Source organism: Gracilinanus agilis, chromosome 3 (genome assembly GCF_016433145.1).
Source record: "Gracilinanus agilis isolate LMUSP501 chromosome 3, AgileGrace, whole genome shotgun sequence".
Lineage (NCBI taxonomy): Eukaryota > Metazoa > Chordata > Mammalia > Didelphimorphia > Didelphidae > Gracilinanus > Gracilinanus agilis.
In genome coordinates this window covers 13,816,591-13,839,160 of record NC_058132.1, presented here as the reverse complement: position 1 = coordinate 13,839,160, position 22,570 = coordinate 13,816,591, and the positions used below count along the sequence as shown (strand labels likewise).

Sequence of the window (22,570 nt, the reverse complement as noted above, 5' to 3'; positions counted from 1 at the left end):
CCCCCTATTCTCTCCCCATCCCTGCCCCCACAGAGCCCCTCCCCAAATTCCCCTCTCCCACCTCTGGCCCGGCAGAGCCCCTCCCCTTACTCCCTCCCCCATCGGAGGTCTCACAGAGCCCCTCCCCACAACGCCCCTTACATACACTCACACGTCTCACTGGGGAGGGGAACCGTGGTCACACTCGTCCCCTCGGAGCCGCCCCACGACCAAACCCCGGAAGGCCTGCCTGCGTGCAGATTGCGCTTGCGCAGACACAACTTCGAGACTACGAGTACCAGAATGCTCCGGGCTCCACTCTAGCCAAAGTGAAGGGGGAGGGGCCTGCATAGGCTGGGGACCCGACTGGACCTGACTAAAGGAGGGGTCTTGATTACACACGGAGGGAGGCCATCGATCAAAGCCCTCCCACTTCCATATACAGAGGGGGAAACTGAGGCTCTGGGACTTGAACCTGGTGGCCCCGGCTGCCAGCGGCAGAGCCAGGCCCCGAGCCCAGCATGAAGCCCTGGAAGGTGGAAGAGTGAGGAATGGGCTCCTGGAGCTTGTGGACCTGGTTTGGGCTTTGCCTCTGCCCCCAGACGAACTAGCTGTGAGACTTTGGATAGATCACTGACCCTCTCTGGGGCTCAAATTCCTCATCTGTACAAAGAGGGAGGGGGGCATCTCAGAACAAGAAACTTTGAAAGACGTAAGAACTGACCCAGGCAATGATCTGCCTCGATCCGGGCGGACCCGTGATGCTGCCCACCTCCTGGCAGAGAGGAGACGGGCTCAGGCTGCAGATGGTATGGCTTATGGAAACTGTTAGACCATGTATGTTTGGTAGAAGGGCTTGGCTTTGCTTTTAAAAAGGCAGGAGAAACAATATGGGAGAGATTAGGTTTAGATCAACATCTCTCAGCCTACACCAAGATAAATTCAGAGTGGGTGAATGACTTGAATATAAAGTCAATATAAAGAAGGAAACTGTAAGTAAATTAGGTGAACACAGAATAATAGTATACTTGTCAGATCTCTGGGAAAGGAAAGATTTTAAAACCAAACAAGAGTTAGAGAAAAGTATAAAATTTAAAATAAATAATTTTGATTATATTAAATTAAAAAGGGTTTGTACAAAGAAAAACAATGCAACCAAAATCAGAAGGGAAACAACAAACTGGGAAAAAATCTTTATAACAAAAAATTCTGACAGAGGCCTAATTACTCAAATATACAAGGAGCTAAATCAATTGTATAAAAAAAAAATCAAGCCATTCCCCAATTAATAAATGAACACAATAGATCTTTTACCCAAAAGATTAATAGGAGATTAGGGTAGCCATGTCCTTGAGAACAAATCCTAGAGCTGAAAGAGAGACCTCAGTATCAATAGAATCATGCTAGATAAGAGAGATGAGTGAGTAGAGTAGGGGCAAGGATCTCAGTAGAAGTTTCAGGTCCCAAATTCTCTGCCTCTATCTTGCACAGTCATGTTGAAGCCAACACTCCAGTTCTCATATCCAGTCTGATTCCTGTCCTGCCTTGCTCCTTGCCTGTTCCCAAAATTTCTTCTTGCCATATCTCTTTGTTTCTTCCTACACTTCTTAGCAAAATGTCCCCTTTTTCCACAGTAGAAACAGTATACCGTCTTCTTGAATTTTAGATCTTGGGTCATTTTGTGGCATACATTTGGGAATGGCTGATTCCTACAATCTCTTGTTAGTGGGGGTCTAATCTATTATCATATCTTATAGGGGCCTCATCTTTCTCTTGTTTAGTCTCTTGGAACTTGCTATAATTCACTGGTTGGAGTGTGAAATTGGAATCCACTTCCCTTTGTTTCTTTTTGACTTAATCAATCAAGAACTTGGAATTCCCCTCCTTTTTAATCAGTCAGAAACCTGAAGATCCTTTTGATAAAAATTTACACCCTCAGAGACAAAGAGGTGGATCCCACAGGCTCCTAAAAAAAATAAATTTGGTTTCTTTTTAGAAAATACCCAATTCTTGCTCAGCTTCAAAGACAAACTTCATAGCAGAAAAAGGAGAAGTAAATTTTATTGAAGCAAGCTCTAAATAAAGACTCGAGAACTATAGCATATTTCAGATTAACAGCTAATCTTGTTTAAACTCAGGAAAGAAAGAAGGGTTTGAGTGGGTTTTCAATGTAGAGTTTGAAAAGCCACTCAGGAATACTCAGCAGCTTGGAGTTTGGTTCAAACCCAGAAAGAATCTTTGCTCTTGGATCTCTCCTTCAAGAAGGGGCTGGGAGCAAAACCCCCCATGTGAGTACCCTGAAAGAAAACCCTTTTTGGAGGAAAGACCCCCAAAGTATAGGATTTCCTGCAGATCATGTTTGGGGCACCAAAAGGTGACAAAAATTTATCACAACAATGCAAAACTCCAAGCTTAAATAGGTTTATTGAAGATGGTCAAAACTCCCAATAAAGCTGGACCCCTGGCCAAGATCAAGACCAGAGACCCTGAGCCATAGGAGATAGCCTTTTTTATGCCAAAAAAGATATGATGACAGAGTGACAGCAAATACAGTCAACAAATGGGCAGTTCTTAATGACGCAAGTGCTGATTAATCTAGAAAGTGTAAAAAAAAATGACTATGGGTGGTAATTTATGTTTATTATTATAGCTGACATTTCCAAGGCCTCTGTAATAAGAGGTTGGGGGCTAGTTGTTTTTCTGCTGACAATTATTATGGAATGCTAAGAGTCAGCAGTTGGGTGCCTGAGTATCTTGTTATTCAAAAAAGAGGGGGGTGTTAGGCTAAGAGGAAACTCTTGGGTTATGGGCTTAAGGTCAAGATGTAAACAAGAATCGACACCACCCTAAATTGTGTTTTTCTTAGCTAATGTTTATAATTCATATGAAGTAAACTATATTATTTGACTATTGTAAGATTTAAATCAATATCCATTAACTCCAAGTATTACATTTTATAATCACTTGAAGTAGAAAAGAAATAGAAGTAAAACCTGAGTAAAACTCTCCTGCCTCTCACCTCACCCCACCTCCACAAACCGTGATCAGGGGAGAAGAGAGAGAGGGGGCAGAGCTACACAAAACTTATATCCTCCCTACGTTAGTAAGTAAGGTGAGAAGGAACACAGGAAGCTGGGATTTAGAGTCCTAGGGAGAAAAATCTAATTATATACTATTAACTCAAGGAACTAATGATTGTGTTATAAAAAAAAAAATCATAAAGGCTAATACTGTTATAATCATAAAAGAGGGCAGGATAAAATATGCCTGAGGGACAGCTTCAGCATGAACTGCACAGAAAATGAATAGGCAGTCTGGTGGTTGAAGCAGCCGCTGCTGGCTGCTGCTCTAGCTGAAATATTTATTAGGAAAATCAGTACACATGGATTCATGATGGATGTGAGGAAGTAAATCATTACATGCAGGTATGTGACAGATAAGGGGAAGCAATACTGATGGCTACTTCAAAGGGAGTCTTTTGAGAGAGCAACAATGACCAGATTAAGCAAGGATTTGCCAAATTGTCCTTACAGGTAAAGCTCATGAATAAATTCATGGCTATGTGACTTAGAAAGATGGGGAGGGGGAAGATCAATAAGAACAAACAGAAGAATAATCCAAGGGACATAATGAGGTGCCTTTGAGTCTGGGGGCAGAGGTATAAGTATACTTCATTTATGACGTCCTGATCTTAAAAGTGTGTAAGTTACCTATCTTGAGAAACCTACTGATGTTGGAGATGCAAAATAGGAGGTTTCTTCTTGTGCTAAGAACCTTATCTTAATATTAATGTAAACACATTCAATTATTAAACATTTTTCTCTCCTTTCCAACTGTCTCCAATGGGAAAAAATAAAACAAAACTCTCATAACAAACATGCACAATTAAATAAAACAAATTCGATGTTCAGTATATATGTTTATTCTGCATCTTAAGTTCGGTCAGGAGGTAAGTAGTATGGTTTATCATCAGTTCTCTGGAACTGCGGTTGGTCATTGCATTGATCAGTTCTTGTCTTTCAAAGCTGTGTGTCTTTTTAGTGTTGCTTTATAAATTATTCTTTGGTTTTGCTCATTTCCCCATCCCTTCTTCCTTGTTTGTATAGTCTTTATTTGTGCACTGATAACATAAGCTCCCTCCTACTCTTCCTTCCTCTTTTTTTCAATATTCATTTTCTTCCACCTTTCTTTTCTTTGAAGATGACCCAAACATAACAAAACCTCTCCCAGCCTTTGTCTTATTTATCTCTTACTTAAGGTTATGTTTATAACCTTAGAATTTTGAAGGGACACTTGCATCATTCACTCTATGAAATATAAATGCTTCATCCTGGTACTGTTAAGATTAAAATTTGGGGAGTCTGGCTGTAGATTTAATGCTTTATTAATCACCCAAAGGAAGTGGTGAGAAATAAGAGGGAGAGGCTGGTGGTAGATTGATGTTAGAGTTTACCCTAATCTAGCTACTCCATTTAGCTTGCTGAGGCCTAAATCTCTCACCACAATAACTGCCTAGTGCTGTGGTGGTGAATCTATGGTACACATGCCAAAGTTGGCATGCTGAGACCTCTCTTTGGGCACGTGCAGGCCTCCGACTTGGCCTGCTAGGAGCCTGGCCCCACTCCTGAACACAGTTTGGGGCACTTGAGCCTCTCTCCAGGCAGAGCTCGGCCTTGGCTTCATGGTCCAGTCCTGCCCCCAAAAGCAAGGAGTGGGGCATTCTATCCTCCGTCTACCATTGAGGCAAAGCTTGGCCCTAGCTTGGCCAGCCAGCAGCCCAGCCTGGCCCCTCCTCCAAATGCAAAGGGATGGTATGGGGCACTCCAGCCTCCATAGCCTCCCTCCACCTTTACTGTGGAGCTCTACCCTGGCTTAGCCAACCTACAGCCCAGGAAGGGTGCATGAAGCACTGCACACATTCAGGGAGCATGGCACACAGTGTGAGGCATGCCACAGCATGCAATGGGGGCATGGCTTAGGCAGGCAATCTGGGGGTAGGGTGGGAAGTTGCACGGGGGTCCCTAAAAGGTTCACCATCACTGGTCTAGTGCATCTCATCTATCTTCATTCTGGAAGCCAGAGACCAAAATCTGGTTCTGCCTCAGTTTATCTAACTTTTTCTCCACCCACTGACTCTCACACTGCATACCTCCTGAGCCAACTCCCCTTTCTCTTTTGCTTGAGCTGCTCAGGGGATTTCTGCCTGCCTCCTGCCTATCAGTCCCTACCTTGACTGTGGGCTTTCTTGGAGACCCTCGGTTTGGACTCTATCCTCTCAATGTCCCCTCAATAATTTCCCTCACACAGCACTATCTTCTGTTTGCTCAAACACATTTACCTTTGTATGTTCCCCTGGCCTCCTATATTTTTCCTTCAAAATTTCTACTCAGCTTATCCTTTTCATCAAGGATGACTGAAAGTCCTCATATGTGGAAGCATATTATAATTTTTAGTAAAACTGAAAATATAAGCTTTTCCAAGACTCCAAGACAAACCCTTTGGAAAAATGGGTAATAAATTGGGGTTAAAAAGGACTTTTATGAGAGAAATAGATTAGCGGTATAAGCAACCTTTTAACTACTCTGGTTTCCACCATTGCCTTCCCAGATGACTGTATCATCTGGCCCATACTTGACTTCCTGTTTCACTTTTATTATTCTTAACGATTTCAGCACTCACAGCTTGAAGCTGTAAGTCAAAGGGAGCCGCTGCCCCCCCCCCCGCCCCCATTTTCACATTCCACATTTGGCCATTCCAGAAAACAGACACAACTTGGACTTCATCTCCACAAACCACGGCTTCATCTTTATACATCTCAAATTGGATCTCCCTGTTTCTCACTCCAACTTCTCTCCTGAGCCTTCCACCCCCAAATATTAATGGGGCCTGGCCTAAATCCTCAAAAATATCCCAGATCATTCACATTCTACATACCAAAGCTACTCTTAACTGTGCTTGGGGCTGTGCCTGCTTGGCATTCCCTTCACTCAGCACGGTGATTGGCATTCAGTCGGCGCTTCATAAATGTTTGTAGACTGCCATGTTCTTCCTGCACAGTGGCCGAACTTAGTCTGCCTAATAAGACTCGAAGCTCCTTGCAGTAAAGGCCCAGCCCCGCTGCTGGCGCGTCTCACTGTCCGAGATCTAACAAGGGCTCTGCAGACCAGAGAGGGAGCAGCCCGGCACTGGGCACTGCTCCCTGGGCGCCTTGCTCCCCTGGGCCCCTGCCGCTCGTAGACCCCCATGCAAGGGCGGGTCCCATTCATTTGGGAGCGGGCAGAGTCCATGCCCTCGCAGGATCCCCTAGGGAGAAGGGCCTGCATGTAGAGAAGCCCTAGATCTCCCGGCGTGGCGAGGTACGGACCACAGAGGCCCGGGGAAGCTTAAGAAACATTCTGACAGATGGACGGAGCCCAGAAACACTAGCGCCCGGAAGCGGAAGTGTAAGCCTCTGAGTCTGGGGTCTCCTAGTGAACCGGGAACATTTCTACGGCAACCATCCCCACGGAATCCTGGGAAAAGCCTAACTTATATATGCCTTCTGGGAAATGCAGTTCTTAAAGCTGGAGAAACTTGTGCGCATGCTCCGATAGCCGAATGCGCAGGTGCAGACCTGGGCGTATTTGCGGAGGAAGCTGGGAGCCCCATGTTTGTCTTCCCCTGTTGTGGGAACCTGGAGAGGGCAATCACCCAGGTTTGAATTTAGATTCTCTTTTCTAATTTCCTTGGAGTGTTCTCGGCGCTTCTCCCAATTGCTGGTGTCGCTCGAGAGGAAGTTCCTCTCAGTGAGGAGGCGTGGCCGGGTCTCGAAGCGGAGTGCTTCACAAAACGAGGCCGGACACCCAGAAGTTCAGTTATTGGAACCAATACTTATTTATAAATCCATTGATCAATAAACGTGTCTACCGGATGAGACAGACTTCCCTAGAGGAAGCGGCACCGGTTTGAAGTTACAGGCAGTTTTTATAGGGTTACATACGTCAAAAATGCAGTGTAAGCTTCACTATGAGTGACGAGTGAATGATGTATATTGCCCTTATATAATTTCACTAAATGAGGAATATAACCCTGAAGTTACTGAAGCGAGTCTTATCTTCCAGATGTGCCATAGCATATCTCATACTGCGCTGGATTCATTTTCCCTCATTAAGAAAAGAACATATTCCCATGTACATTGACCATATGTTGTTAGCTTACTTTTCCATGAGAAAGTGAACTCCCAAGTCCTTTAGGAGAAACAGACTTTCCTAGCAAGAAAAGTTAACTGACTCAGTTTGCTCTATGCCAGTCTCTGCTGAGGGGCCATAAAGCCAAACGGGTAGGTTAGCAGTCCCACACTTCTACTTCGAATAACTGTAGCTGGCAACTCTCATCAAATATTAGTGCATTGGGTCCTCAAAACAAACCTATGAATTGGGTGCAGTTGATATGACTGTGTGCCCCCATGCCTGGCAGCCATCACAGGCTGCACTGAAAACCTAGAAGGGAGCAAACCCACATCCTATTTTTTCTAGTCGTTTACCATCACCACCGCTTCTTTTTTTGGCACCTAGACTGTGCCCCAAGCTCGTAGTGGGGTGTATGGGATGAAATTTGTGCATTATTCCCCAATATAAATTGATTAGTATTAGTAATTATAGATTGGCAACTTCCTATAGAAAAATAGAAAGTTAGGTGCCCTCCACTAGGAGATATCAATCTCTCCTTTTGAAGCAGTTTTACACACATATATTAATATAGGCCTTTAATATACTCTTTTTCAAATGTGGCTAAGAGACTGCCCCCCCTTTTCTTCTATTCCTACATGAGGAAGTTTAGGGGTAACCTAATTCCTATGAGAGAAATCTCAGAACTTGCAAGTTATAAATCTTGACTACATATCCAGAATAATGTTTCAAAGAGTGTTTTCAGTTTGAATTGTTGCAATCTGATAAATCCTTGGACAGACCTAAAACCCTGACTCAACTAAAAACTGCAAACCTAAGGAATATTCCCATATGTTTAGAAACGTCAGAAGCACGGGAAAAGAATTGAGGAGGATAGAAGAAGGAGGGTAGAATAAGATACAGATAATGGGAAAGTGGAGATAGCATTGTGTTGGATCCCTTTAAAATCTGAGCAAACCCAAGCATCGATGCCCCAGATTATGGAGCCTCCTTCCCCCCCCCCTCTTTTCTCTCCCTCTCTCCTACCTTCTCTCCCTCCCATCTCTCTCTCTCTCCCCCTCCCGCCTTCTTTCCCTCCTGCCTCCCTCTCTCCACCCTCCAATCCCCACCCCTCTTGAGGGATACTGGCCATGCTCCTTCCAGTATTCTCTACCCTACACCCCCATCCCTTGTGAGCATGCTACCTCTGTCCAGCTGGTAGGGCCTTACCTATGCCCCACACACACCTTTGAATAAAGCCACGTGAACTCTGCCAGCATGAAATCTCCTGTCTGCTCATTAAAGTGATTTTGGGGGTATGAGCCTCCACAGAATTTCACTCCACACGTGGGGTATGACTGCAAAACATCCTGCTCTTCTAGCTGTTAAACTCTGACCCATTTACTTGAGTCTAGGTATGCCAACACCCCCAATAAATGCTCTCCAAAATCTGTCTGTAAGTGCTAAACCCTCTATAGGGCTGGTCCACCAGCTTCTATGATAATAAAGCTTTCCCTGTATTCTCAAAGAATCCCCATTGGAATCTACAGGGCCAAGTACTTCACTATTATCCCCCTCTTATATGTATCGATGATATTTTTATTAATGTATTATATATTATGTTATAAAAGAATACATTATTTTATATATTTTCCTCCCATTTAGAAAAAAGATTAAAAATTGAATTTATAATTTTGCTGGCATATGGCATACATAGGTTCTGATGATTCATTTGCTCTGGGTTTGTAATTTCAACTCAATAATTTTTTCCATTTTTTTCTTAAATACCTCCAAATGGGCATTATCCGGATCCAGCCGGATACACCCGCGAGACCCATGAGTCAGCCACCTGAAAGAACCATAGGGGGAGAGAAGGGAGACCGAGGCGCAATAAAGACAAATCAGTCTTAATTGTGACAAGGCTCATTTATTGAGTGCAGGGAGTGGGTTTATATGCTTCTAGGGCTGGGGTAAGGAATTTTCCAATGGTTTCAGGCCATTGGTCTCGCCACGCCTATCCCGGATGAAGCTGGATAAGTTTCTATTCCTAACATAAGTTTCGTTTCTTGGGAAACCCTTCACTAAGTTTTGTTTCTATGGTCTCTATGGTTTTTAGGTTTCGATCCTTGGTCTCTGACAATTCCCCCTTTCTTTTCTTTTAAAGAGGCGATTTTGCCAGGACCGCAGCGACGGCCCCTGTCTTAGGCTACACAGGGGGAGTTACTTGGCCATCAAGGGTCAAGGACCTGTGCTAATCCCGTCATTGGGTTACCGCCCTGCCGGTGAAACGGAGACGGTCACTGTCAGGCAAGGTGTGTGGCCGTTCAGTGTCTGTTATTTCTATGTGATGGTATTGGACCATAGGGTACTTAGTGAGGGCTGAGTCAATTTTCATTTTAATAAATCCGGTCAGGCGTTGGAAAGCCCAAGGGCCAAAGGTAAGGACTAAAAGGAAGATAAAAAGGGGAGCTAAAACGGTGGGGATCAGGGTGGAAAGCCAGGGGGAACCTTTTAGGAGATTGTTAAACCATCCTTCCCGAGCCTCGGCCTCCCTTTTTCTTAGGGCAAGGCGTTCTCGTAATTTTGCCATAGATTCCCTTACAATGCCAGTATGGTCAGGGTAAAAACAACATTCTTCTTTCAGGGCTGCGCATAGTCCGCCCTCTTTCAAAAAAAGGAGGTCGAGACCGCGCCTATTCTGCAGGACCACTTCTGAAAGAGAAGTGAGGGACTGTTCCAAGGCCGTGACAGACTTCTCCAATGCATCTAAATCAGATGTCATAGCCATATGGAGAGCGGCCAGATGTTGGGCCTTTAGGAGGGCGGTGGTGCCGGTGCCAATGCCCGCGGCGAGACCACCAACTCCTAGGAGGACAGCTAGAGTAACAAAGGGCTCTCTACGCATTCTAGGGGACGGGGAGAGAAGTGACAGGGCAATGTCATCCGCGTGGTAAGAAATGCGGGGCCATAATTGAAACCAGGAGGGCGATACATGGGGTGAGTCCAGTGTTGCAGGCCCAAAAAGTATTGTTCGGGGCCTCGAGAAAATGTGCGGAGGGTGAAAGAGGGAGGGTAGAGTAAGGCGATGGGAGGATGTGATGCAGCGGGGAGGATGGCAGGGCCATCTCCCGCGATTCCTGAAAGAAAGCAGAGAGAAGGTTCTCAGGGACAGGCCCTGGAAAGGAGGGGTTAAGGAGGAGGGCAAGGGGGAGGCGAAGAGCAGGGGGTGTTGATCATCTTGATCAGTCGAGACGGGACCCAGCGGGCGTTGTTTTCAGCAGAATCAAAAACACAAGCGGAGCCTTTTCCCCAAGTAAGAACGGGGTCGGGACCATGCCAACGCCCAGTTAGTGGGTCACGCCAAAGGACTTTTGCCAGATTGGATGTGGAATGTGGATGCCAGTGGCGATCAGCTGCGGAACGCCCTTCTGCATCCAGTGTAAGGAAGTTAAGAACAAAAAGGGCATGTGCAAGAAGCAGAGTCTGATTGCCACACAATGGGTAAAGGATTTCTTGGGACTTGAGTTTAAAAAGGGTGTTCTTAAGGGTTTGATTTGCTCGTTCAACAATGCCTTGTCCTTGTGGGTTGTAGGGAATTCCTGTAACATGTTTTATGCCTAACTGAGAACAGAATTGTTTGAAGGCCTGGCTGGTATAGCTGGGGCCATTATCTGTTTTGAGGGAGAGGGGCTTTCCCATCATGGACATAGCAAGGAACATATGCTTGATAACATGCCTGGTGGCTTCGCCAGGCTGTGCAGATGCAAAAAGAAAACCGTTAAACGTGTCGATGGAAACATGGATATACTTGAGTTTAGCGAAAGAAGGGACGTGGGTGACGTCCATTTGCCATAGGTGGCCGGGGAGAAGGCCACAGGGGTTAATCCCTAGATGGGGTTCAGGCAAAAGAGTAACACAAGAAAATTTAGTACAAGAAAAACTGATATTAAACCTTAACATTTGGGTATCTTTGCCAACATACTTCATCCCCAGAAATCATTCTTGGATAAGAATTGATCCTTCTAGGAAGTTTGATTCCTAAGTTGTTTGCAGAGTTGACAAGTGATGTTTCTGTTACAAAATATCCTTTTGCAAAGCTCACATTAATAGGACATCTATAAATACTTGAATTATTATTTTACAAATAAATTTCTTTATCTCCCAGATTCTGGAGGAAATCCAGAAAGTTTTGGGTTATATTTCCAAGCTCAAGATCTAATACTTCAATTGTGGTAAACTGAAGCTGCAAGCTACAAGTCATCTATCACTAACTTCATCTACTTCTCAAAGCATGTTCCCTAACAATTTGATAATTTCCAATTATCTACCTAATAGGTTGTTTGGGGAAATGGAAACTTTAATTGTATAATTTGCCTCATGTGCTGATTATGGGACTTGTCACAAAAAACAAACAGGGAAAACATTTCCTCATATCCCTACAAGACTGATCACTCAGTTATTCTTACATATTTTGGTAATAATTAACATCTCACACTTAAGTCACAAAACCTGAATTAAGGAACAGGAGTGCTGGATTGAGTAGCTTCATAGTAAATATAAAACAGGGCTGTATTATCTCCTGAAACAGATATTAGTTTGAACTCCATAACTTACAAATAACTTTAAATCCTTTAGCAATCTTTCAGTATATAAACAAAATGAATTTCAAAGCATTTACTCTTATTCCTTTCAAACTTCTCTTTAAAACAGAATATAATAGAATCTCCAGTTTAGTTTCCTTTTACTTTAAAACATTGCTACATAGCTGATCAAATACCATCAAGATTATTCTGATTCATCATTTTTTGTGTCTATTTTGCACTAGAATTCACACCTATTATTTATTTATCCATTAGAAACTCCATCTTTTGAAAATTACCAAATTCTTAGAACCTGTATTATTAAAACCCATGCATAGATTAACCACTTTAAAAATTTCTTTTGTATCATGATTACTTGCTGCTAGTTCTGACAGCACATACATTAAAAGAACATCTCATTTGAAATATCCCAAGTTAAATTCTGGAATAAGTTCTCTAACATTACAACTTTTTTTTTTTTGTTACCACAATAAATAAATTACATTGTACCATATCAAAAATCATTAGCAATCCTCAACCCTTAAAATCAATTCTTACATGAAAAATACTTCTAATTGTGGAGTAAAATCTCCCTTTTGTCTTAAGGCTTAATTTTAAGTTGTCACAGTATATGTTATTTGCTTTATAAATTTCCAAACCATATTTCCTTTGTATTAACTGTCTTTTATTCTCTATGATATCTGCAGTTTCCCTTTTTATTTTAAATTTATGCTCCAATTGTGGTGAATTAGGGAAACCTGAATTTTTGCACAATCATTATTGATGTTATAAAGTTGCTATTAGCTTCTTGTTCATTTTTTCACTTTACAGAGCTAAGCTGGCAAGTCACACTTGATTGGTCACTGTACCTCTCTGAGCCTGTTCACATGAAGCTATTCTACATGTTTATTCTTACCCAATAATAATATTTTTTTCTTTAAACAAATTGCATGTTATTCCTTAGATCATGAATTTCTTCTAATACATTGCACATGCTTTTAAAATAATTTTATATCCTAATAAATTACAATGCTGTCCAAATTTTTTATATTCATAATATACTAGATTCCTAATGCAAAAATATTATTTTTGAATTACCAAAATTTGAAACCCTAATGTTAATTATATTTTTACCTATTACTTAATATGATGGTACAGATCTTAGAGTAACAATTTTACATATTCATATGTTTTTCCTAAATTCAGTTCGATAAGCATTTTTGGTAAGTCTGATCATTCCTACACTGCAAATCCTAATAGATAGCTTTTCAATATAAGTTTTGTGCATTCTTAAATTTAACAGAAATTCCATTTTTAACTAGTAGTCAATGAATTTACACAATACCATCAGTACCTATTCAGTTCCTTAGCAAATATATACTCTAATGGGTAGAGAAAGGTCCATGAGTTTGGGGGAGAATGGGCGACGATTTTTAGCTTCTCATAGCTACTTCCTGCTGAACTGGGGCGGCGTGAATGATTCGCTCTCAACAAATAATTTTCTCATGGACCAGTCTCTGTCTAAAGGGATCTAATTTTGAAATGTAAGCCAATTGCATTGTTCTAATAATCTTTAAGTTAAATTTTTCACTAACATCAGTTTGATTAATGTTAGGTTGAACTCATGGTTGTTTAAAGAAGCTTTTTCACTCTTGGTTAAGCACTGAGCAAGACTGATGGTTTTTATTTATTTTTTGCTAGCTAGGAAAGTTAAGTTGCACTTCTATACTTCTGTACACAACTAAGAATCATTGCTTTCTCTCTCAATAAGTTTTCTTAGATTGCATTTTAGAATCTTTTGTAATTTTCATTAGATATATGTCTCAGTACTTAACCTGTTGATAGAATTTGGTGATGGGATCAAATTTGTCCCTTTTTCTGTCTTTTGATTTCCATGTTCCCTTTCTCATGGCCAGTGAGAAATGGAAGGGGAAATGTTTGACAGAGTAGTTTGTTTAACTCTTGCCTTAATAAGAGCAGAGAATAAGATTTCTTTTAACCAATTAAATTATCTTAGAGTTAAAGACATTCAGAAATTACAATGTTATTTTCTGAATTTCTCTAACACCTCCGTCTGTCTTCCCCATTCCTCCGGAATGAATGAAGAAGAGAGAGAGATTTATTTTTTCCCAACCTGAAACCCTCCCATTGTGATCACAGACAAACAACATGTAACACACAGACTGATCATGGACACATTTCCCGGGCATATCACACACACTCTGACAAATATAAAACATAAATTATATAAGCTAGATTTTTCTTTTCATCCTGGCAAAAGATCAATTGTTACAATTCATATCTCCATGACTAAAGAAATCTGTGAAAAAGAATGAGTCAGAAAAGGGTTAATTCTTAAGAAGGAGCTGGCTGACATATGATGAATTTTGTTTCTTAATTACCTTTCTTCATGCTTCAATAAGTATCCTAAAATAAATACACTTTTGCTTCTTCACTTTTCTGTGAAGTGGGATTCTGATACCTGCCTGAATAATTCCAGGTATGCCACATTGCTGGAAAGATTGATATAGCTAAGTGAAAATTGTTAAAACTTTTTACATTGTCTGTGGCCATCACCAATTGGACTCCTTCCAAGGGAGAAAGAAAAAAACTATGACAAAACTGGTTTTTCTAGCTGAAGCAAAGTAGCCAGCCGCTTCTAAAAAGGGGGGCAGAGAGGAAAATTTCTGGTCACTTTTAAATTTGCCGTTTAGTCCTAGAGAAAAATACGCTTTTCCTGGTGTCCTTCTAAGAAGGGCCCAGTGCCCTAATGCTTAATTTTGAGTAGGGGTGGGAGCTTGCTCAGGGCTCCATCCCCTTTTCCCCGAAGTCCTCTCTAAAGGATCCGGTGGTCTTAAACAAATTTTTCTTTTTTACCCTAATGCTTCTCTCCCTGAGGCTATCTTTAAGTTCCTTAACATATAGGGCTTCCTTTGAGAGTGTTTTCCCCATTTTTCATTCACGCTGTGGTAACAATCACTTCCCCACGTTCTCGCCAATCTCCTCGCGGAGGTATGGAAACGGATAAACAGATCAAGGGAACGATCAGAGTACCGAAACCCTTGTCATACCAGTCACACACACACTCATTCTGGGGTATTCACTCCAAATTGCAGCCTGAATGCCTATGGGGGATGGGACGACTTACCCTGCCTCAAGGCTGTCTGTTCAGCCTCTACCCTGCTTAAGTCCGCGGCCGCGGGATGCCTCTCAGTCGTCCGGTAAGCTGCGTTCGTCGAGCCACGCGTTGGGCGCCAGATATCCGGATCCAGCCGGATACACCCGCGAGACCCATGAGTCAGCCACCTGAAAGAACCATAGGGGGAGAGAAGGGAGACCGAGGCGCAATAAAGACAAATCAGTCTTAATTGTGACAAGGCTCGTTTATTGAGTGCAGGGAGTGGGTTTATATGCTTCTAGGGCTGGGGTAAGGAATTTTCCAATGGTTTCAGGCCATTGGTCTCGCCACGCCTATCCCGGATGAAGCTGGATAAGTTTCTATTCCTAACATAAGTTTCGTTTCTTGGGAAACCCTTCACTAAGTTTTGTTTCTATGGTCTCTATGGTTTTTAGGTTTCGATCCTTGGTCTCTGACAGGGCATGTTCATACAAAGGATTCTACATGAACCAGCAAATCTCTACTTCACACCCAAACTTCTTTCAGCTCTCTTTGGTGCATTAAAAAAGTTTTAATGCCCTTTTTTGGGCACATCACTATTGTTAATATATCCTACTTTCTAATGATAAATACTTCCCTACTCCCATTAACCAAGTAAGAAAGGAATCCTCAAAACAAGCATAGTCAAACTGAATTCACCCAGTAGTCCTGTACATAAATGCGTGTCTGCAGTTTATGTCTATTGGCTGTCAGGAAGGGGGCAACATGTTTAATCCTAGGTCTTCTGGAGACATGACTGGAAGAGATCGTTTTGATCGGTGTTCTTGGGTCTCTTTAGGATGTTTCTAGAAACTGTTCTCCTGGTTCTGCTCATTTCATTGTATCAGTTCATACCATTTAGAATTCTCTGAAAGTTACTTTTGACATTGCACAAGAATATTCCGTTACATCCATGTACTGCAATTTCTTCAGTCATTTCCCCAGTTACCCAAGAAGAAATCTATGATCTCCCCTTAGATTTTAGTTCCTTAATCCATTTGAGGGAAGTTCATCTGTTGGCCTTTGATCATTCTGCAGACTTCTATGTAAAATGATTTTTACATAATGTCAATTTGCCTGTGGAGATGGGGAAAGAAGGAAGAGGCTGTGTTGGAAGGAAGAGAGGGCCAACACATGGTTCAAGGACACATGGGGAAGAGCAGGAAGAGGAGTAATGCTGGGCTGGGGATAGCCACATAGGGTCTGGGATGAGCAAGTAGTACCCATGAGCAGGCAGAAGGCAGAAGATATACAAGCAGGTGGCCTGAGCAGAGAAAGGGTCTCCTTTCTCAATACTGGAGTCTCCCTAGGGGAGGTGGCAGTTTCTCTTTCCATCCATTCTACTTTCACTCAAGAGGATTTTTTTTTGTTCAGGGTTTGGTTTTGGTTTTGGTGTGAAGAAGCACAGGATCAAGGATGCCAACAATTCTTGTGGGGGTGGTGAATGTCAATGCCAAGGCAGAGGACCCGCCTCAGGGGACTCGAAGTGGCTGTTCATCAAGTCCTGAGGTCAGACTTCTGTTTTCTGCCTTTAAAATATGAGACTAAAATATATCTCTAATTGGCTTTAACTCTGGCTTGCTATCTCTATGATTAAAACAGAAAGCAGTCCAGGGAATCGGATTTCCCTTTTCGTCAGACTTTTCCCCCCTCTTCCTTCTTCTTTAGTATGGCAACTTTCTATAGTCATGGCTGATGGTGAGTAAATGTGACACTGCTGCTTGTCCTACATGCTTGGAGGGTATAAGCTACATGATTGGACCTTGATGGTGAATCAAGGTCTTATGGTTTTATTTATATTACACACACATGATTTATATATTTTTTAAATTTAATTTTCTCTCTTGCTTTCGGGAGAATTTGATTCATATATTAATGCTTTTTAAAAAATAATACCTACCTAATAGTTTAGCTCTGCATCCTTTGTCAATTCTGTTGTTGGTGTATAGCCTCCTGGGGGCAGGGAGCGGGGTGGGGTGGATGGGGTTGTGTAATTATCCTAAAAGGCCAAAGTCCAAGATCTTTTAAAAGCAATTTTAGGGAAAGATAATCAGCAATACCCTGGACTAAGAAAGCAGATCTTCCGGAGAAGATGCTGTAAGGATGCTTGCAGAAATCAAGCACTACATTATGAAATTCAGAGTGAATCTGTGGATATCATGAGCTGAACTGAGGGTGGGGTTGAGTCCTCCATTTTTCCTGATTGTACACCAAAAAGGAGGATGCCCCCTAATGGCTCTTTGTCAATGCTATCAATCATTTTTTCTCTCTTCTCTTTTCCTTCTCTTTTTATTACTCAAATTGTAGTCATTCCCTCCACAAAATGTACAGTATCTTTTGTGCTCTTATGCCTTCTGGTGAGACTGACATGTTAATCTCCTGGAGAACCAAGAGTGGGGAGACTTAACATGCTGGTCTCCCAAAGAATTGGGGGTGGGGGTGTTGTATGAAGTAAAATTATCTGGAGGAACCTTCATCCCAGCTTCAATCCCACACATTCCAGTGGACGAACAAAGGAATCAGTCATGTGTCTGACACTGCCTTCCCAGCGCAGGGGTGGCATGACTGTGTGACAGTGTCATGGAAACCAGAAGGGCTGCTGGTCAATCAAAGGATCTGGAAAGAGTAATTTTTTTTTTAATAACAGAACTCAGGTCATATTAAAAAAATAATAAATTAAAAAAAATAATGTCCTTGGGTTTTGTCTCTCTTTTCACTCCCTTCTTTTTGATCAAAGAAAACTGATCTTATTGTAAGTAATCATTAGGCTTCTTCCTAGTTGCTAAAAGGAACATGACTTATGACTGAAATATTCAGAGCTTTAAAAAAAGTAAATATATTTAAATTGGAAGTGGAGCACTGTATAATGGGCAAAGTTTTGGCCTCAAAAGTTAGTGGGAGTTGGGTTCAGGTCCCACCTTTGATATACTAGCTGTAACTCATTAAATTATGACATCTCTATGTTCCCCAGGAAAATCTTTTAAGACTCTTAAATTCAGAGTAGGTACTGAGTTGCACTAGCTGAAGTTTTGTATACAAATGAAATGCCAGTAACTGCCTAACAGCAACAACAAACTGTTATGAGACCTTAGAGGTGGCATAAAGAGATGTAGTAGGTATGGCACAATCCAGGAAAAACTCTTCCTCCTGAACAGCTTTCTTGCTCTTATTAATTCTCTTACGCTTAGAAAGGTCCTGATAAGTGCTAAAGGAGTATTTCGATTCAGTAGCTTAAGAAGAGTTTCAATCCAGTCTGGCCAAAAGGCTTGGTGAGGGTCCACTCCAGCTAAAAGATTTTTCACGCTTAATCCCCTTAAAAGATGTTTTTCTGATAGGGATTTTTTTTATGTCTGATAATGTCAGCTCAGGACTTTGGCACGTCCCTTCCGTTCATAGGAGTTTCTGTGCAGTATGAATTCTCTTGTGAGCAGTAAGCTGTTGCCTCCACCGAAAGGACTTCCCGCATTCGTTATATTCAAAGGGTCTTTCTCCAGTGTGAATTCTCATATGTGCAGTAAGCTCTTGTTTCCAGCTAAAGGATTTTCCACACTGACTACATTCAAAGGGTTTCACTCCGGTATGAATTCGTTTATGTCGAGTGAGGTCTCCACACTGAATAAAGCATTTCCCACACTCACTACATTCAAAGGGTTTTTCTCCAGTATGAATCCTCTTATGTGTGGTAAGCTGCCAGTTGCGGATAAAGCACTTCTCACACTCACTACATTTAAAGGGTTTCTCTCCAGTGTGGATCCGCTTATGTCTGCTTAGGTGTCCCCCACGGTTAAAGGATTTCCCACATTCTCTACATTTAAATGGTTTCTCTCCAGTATGAATCCTTTTGTGTTCCGTAAGCTGTCCACTCCACGTAAAGGACTTCCCACAGTCATTACATTCAAAGGGTTTCTCTCCAGGATGAATTCTCTTGCATTCTGTTAAATGTCTGTGCCACTTAAAAGACTTCAGCCCTCCCGTACATTCCAAGGGTTTCTCTCCAGTATGACTTTTCTTATGGTTAGTAGGAGATCCACTCCTGTCCACAGACCTCCCACATTTATTACACTCACATGGTTTTTCTTCAGTATATTTTCTGTAATGTTCAATAAGTTCTGAATGGCGACCAAATGACTTACTGTATTTAGATTTGCAAAGCTTCTTCTCAGAGAAGATTCCATTAGAGTTGAGGTTTGTTTCATGTGTATCACATTTACTTGAACATTTTCCCGTGCGAATTCTCTTTTGTGTAATCAGAACCGTCTCCACACCAAAACCTTTTCTAAATATATCACATTCGCTGGCTTTTAAAGTAGTTTTTCTCTCCGTGATTATCATCTGCTTGGAGAGGTTTCGGTGGCTGTCCTGTTGCTTTGATCCAACACCACATTCCAAAGTTTCTCCCAATTTGGAATTCCAAGACTTTTTGAGTCTTTTCTTGGATGACTCTCCCATAGAAATACCCCATACTGGGATTTCCTCAGTGGCTTCATACTTAGGCTCCCAAGAAGGACAATCTGAAATGAAGGGGTAAAAAAGAATGTCAACATGCACTTTTTTCTGTGCTGAGAAAAAAGAAATTGCTTTAAGTTCTAGTTTTTATCTTCTCTATCAAAGATAATGATTAATAGTCTAAAAATGGTAGGGCCGACATCATTAATGGCAAATTGTTATCATCATCAACAAGTTAGTATTTATATAGCATTTTAAGGTTTGCAAAACACTTGACCACCATTTGTTTACTTTATCTTTACAACCTGGGATTTAAGTTCTAGTATTAACCCCATATTTATAGACAGGAAAACTTTTTAAATGTTGAAAAGATCAGGATCAGAAGTACCAGAATAAAATGAGCTGAACCAGGAGAACAAAATTATAAAGAAAAACAGCTTGGAAAAACTTCACAACTCAGATGATTACAATGGAAAGCCATGAGTCCAGAGGATTCAAGATGAAACATTTTACCCATCTTTTCCCAAGGAAGTGATGGACTTTAAAATGTACAGTAAGATATATACTTTTGCACATGTTTAATGCTGTAATTTATTTTGTAGGATTATGCAAATCTGTTTTGAGGGTTTGATATTCTTTTGGTTTTGATTTTTGTCTTAATTCAAGTAATGGCAGCAGGATTAGAGATCTAAAGAGTGCTTGTAAAAAGAAATATGTTGTAAAAGGAAGTAGAACTGCTTGATTTCCATGTGAACTGGAAAGACCTCCAAGAACTGATGCAGAGTGAAATGAGCAGAACCAGGAAAACATTGTACACAGAAACTGAAACATTGTGGAACTACCTAAGGTAATGGAATTCTCTACTAGCAGCAATGCAATGATCCAGGACAATTCTGAGGGACTTAGGAGAAAGAACGCTCTCCACATCCAGAGAAAAAACTGTGGGAGTAGAAACAGAGGAGCAAAACAAATGACTTATCACTTGTAATATGGGTATATGATTTGGGGTTTAGACTTTAAAAGATTGCTCTGTGGTAAAAATGATTAATATGGAAATAGGTATCAAATGATAACATTTGTATAATCCAGTGGAATTGCTTGTTGGCTCTGGGAGGGGGGAGGGAAGAGCCAAGGGAAAGAAAATGAATCATGTAAACACGGAAAAATTTTTTTTAAATAAACAATTTCAATTAAAATATTTATTTTTAAAAATAAATAAAATCAAAAGGAAATAAAGAAAAAGCATTTTAAAAAGCAGAGAGGAAGTCTGGCCTGTGTCTGAAGGTTTCAGGGTCAACGTGTCTGACTTCTCATGAAGCAATTCCCATCTGCCTGATCCCCTCTCGCTCACCTGAAGCGCTGCCTCCTGGCACTTGCCTCTGCAGAGCCCACGGCGTTTCTCCTCTCTCCAAAAGGAAGAGGAGATCTGATTTGGCCACTGTCAACCCTGCCCAAAGGAGAGAAGGGGAAAGGAAGGTCTTTGGAGGGAGCTGGTCCTCCCTCCTGGCAACGCGGGCATGGCAAAGGCAGAGTCAGCATCCAGGGCCTTTATTTATTGACCAAGGAGTAATCAAACCTCGCCTTGTGCCAGGAATGGTGCCAGATCCTGGCTTTTCCCCAGTAACAAATGGGAAAGGGGAAACCTCATAAGGAAGAGGTACCTAAAGGACATTGCATGGAAGAGCAGAAACTGCCTCTCACTTGACCCCAGAGGGTTCAAGAATTTCCTTATGATATGTCTTTTCTCTTTTTTTAAACCCTCACTTTCCATCTTAGATTTGATCCTGTGTTGGTTGTAAGGCTCTCCAGCCTTGGTTAGGCTAGGTAATGGGGGTTAAGTGACTCGCCCAAGGTTATGCAGTTAGGAAGTCTCTGAGGCCACATTTGAACCCAGGACCTCTGGGCTCCAGGCCTGGTGCTCTATCCCAGAGTAACCTGGCTGCCCCCACCATATTCCTGCCCACCAAAACAAAATCCAATCATTTTTACCCAGGGAGACAAGGTTCCTATAGTTCTCCAGCATCACATCCCTGAACAGGTTCCTCTGTGCAGAGTCCAGGTGCCCCCACTCCTCCTGGGTGAATTCCACAGCCACATCCTCAAAGGTCAGCGAATCCTGAAACACAGGTACATCCCTGCTCACCCGAGAGAGCTTCCTCTGCTGCCCCGCCAGCTCCCCACTTCTCCCCATCTGTGATCCTGGCACTGAGCCTGGCACACTGAGGGAAGCCCAGCTACAAGTGGCTGTCACAGGGCTCAGGGCCCACAGCTGGGTGCCAGGATTAACCATACGGCCAGTGCTGGGGGATTGAGCACGACACCTGGAGCTGGGATGAATTCAAATCTGTACTCAAATGCTTCCTGGCTGCATGACCCTGGGCCAGTCACTTACTGGTTCTGGGCCAAGTTTCTTCATCTATAAAATGAGATGAGAGCACCTGCCTGCTACGCTGTGGGAGGACAAAAGCCTCTAAGCCGGGCTTCTTAACCCAAGTCCATGGACACCTGAGGGTGCCTGAGAGACTGGCATTTGTCTTCCCTAAATGAAATCAAGCTGAATGTTGAACATAAATCACCAGCCCTAGCAGTATGTTTGAGGCCTGAGACTCCGTCATGTTGGGAAATCCCACCCATCTTTCTCTCTCATCACAGTTATTGCGGAGGGAGAGATCGTTTATCATCACCACTTCCAGATTCCTATCGTTATTAGACCTAATGAAGGATCTATGATTATATGCATCAAATTTGCTTAATATTTTGACAACGGTTAATTTGAATGGGTTTTATTATTTCCTTCTTGTGATAGATAAATGTCATTTATTGTATAATAAATATATTTAAGGATTTCTATTATTTTATAATTTATTGCACTTTATTATAATTTGTTCCCTCGGGAATGCCATGCGTTTTATTTTGTGCATTTAGCCACATTCCTCTGAGAAAGGGCTGATGGGCTTCATCAGGCTGTGCAAGGGGGCCCAGGACAAAAAAGGGTCAAGATGTGACAAGGGTTCAGGGCTCTCCTTTCAGGATGGACGTTAAGGTTCCCCGGCTTCCCTGGGAAACAAGCCCACTATGGTTCATGTCCCCCTTTTAAGATATTAACACTTCTACAGAAGGGATAGAAATAAATAGCTGGTCCAAGTATCTGTGCAAATGCCATGCTTGCCAAGCAAAGAGATTTAGAGACACGATCGGGCAGGGAGGTGCTAGGCTCATCTCTTTCACAAAGAAGGACACTGAGGCAAGTGGCAGGTAAGTGA

At 42.1% G+C, this 22,570-nt stretch overlaps 1 protein-coding gene across 1 annotated transcript in view; it reads right to left on the bottom strand.

Moving 5' to 3' along the window:
• LOC123240761 (zinc finger protein 665-like) overlaps nucleotides 1-21,597 on the bottom strand; it is a 45,741-nt gene extending 24,144 nt beyond the window's left edge. The window contains exons 1-3 of the mRNA XM_044668473.1: nucleotides 21,297-21,597; nucleotides 20,659-20,754; nucleotides 18,310-19,372 (exon numbers count right to left, since the gene is read on the bottom strand). Of these exons, the coding sequence (XP_044524408.1) occupies nucleotides 18,310-19,372; nucleotides 20,659-20,754; nucleotides 21,297-21,597 (1,460 nt within the window). The remainder of the gene's footprint in view (nucleotides 1-18,309; nucleotides 19,373-20,658; nucleotides 20,755-21,296) is intronic.
• Nucleotides 21,598-22,570: the final 973 nt, after the last annotated feature.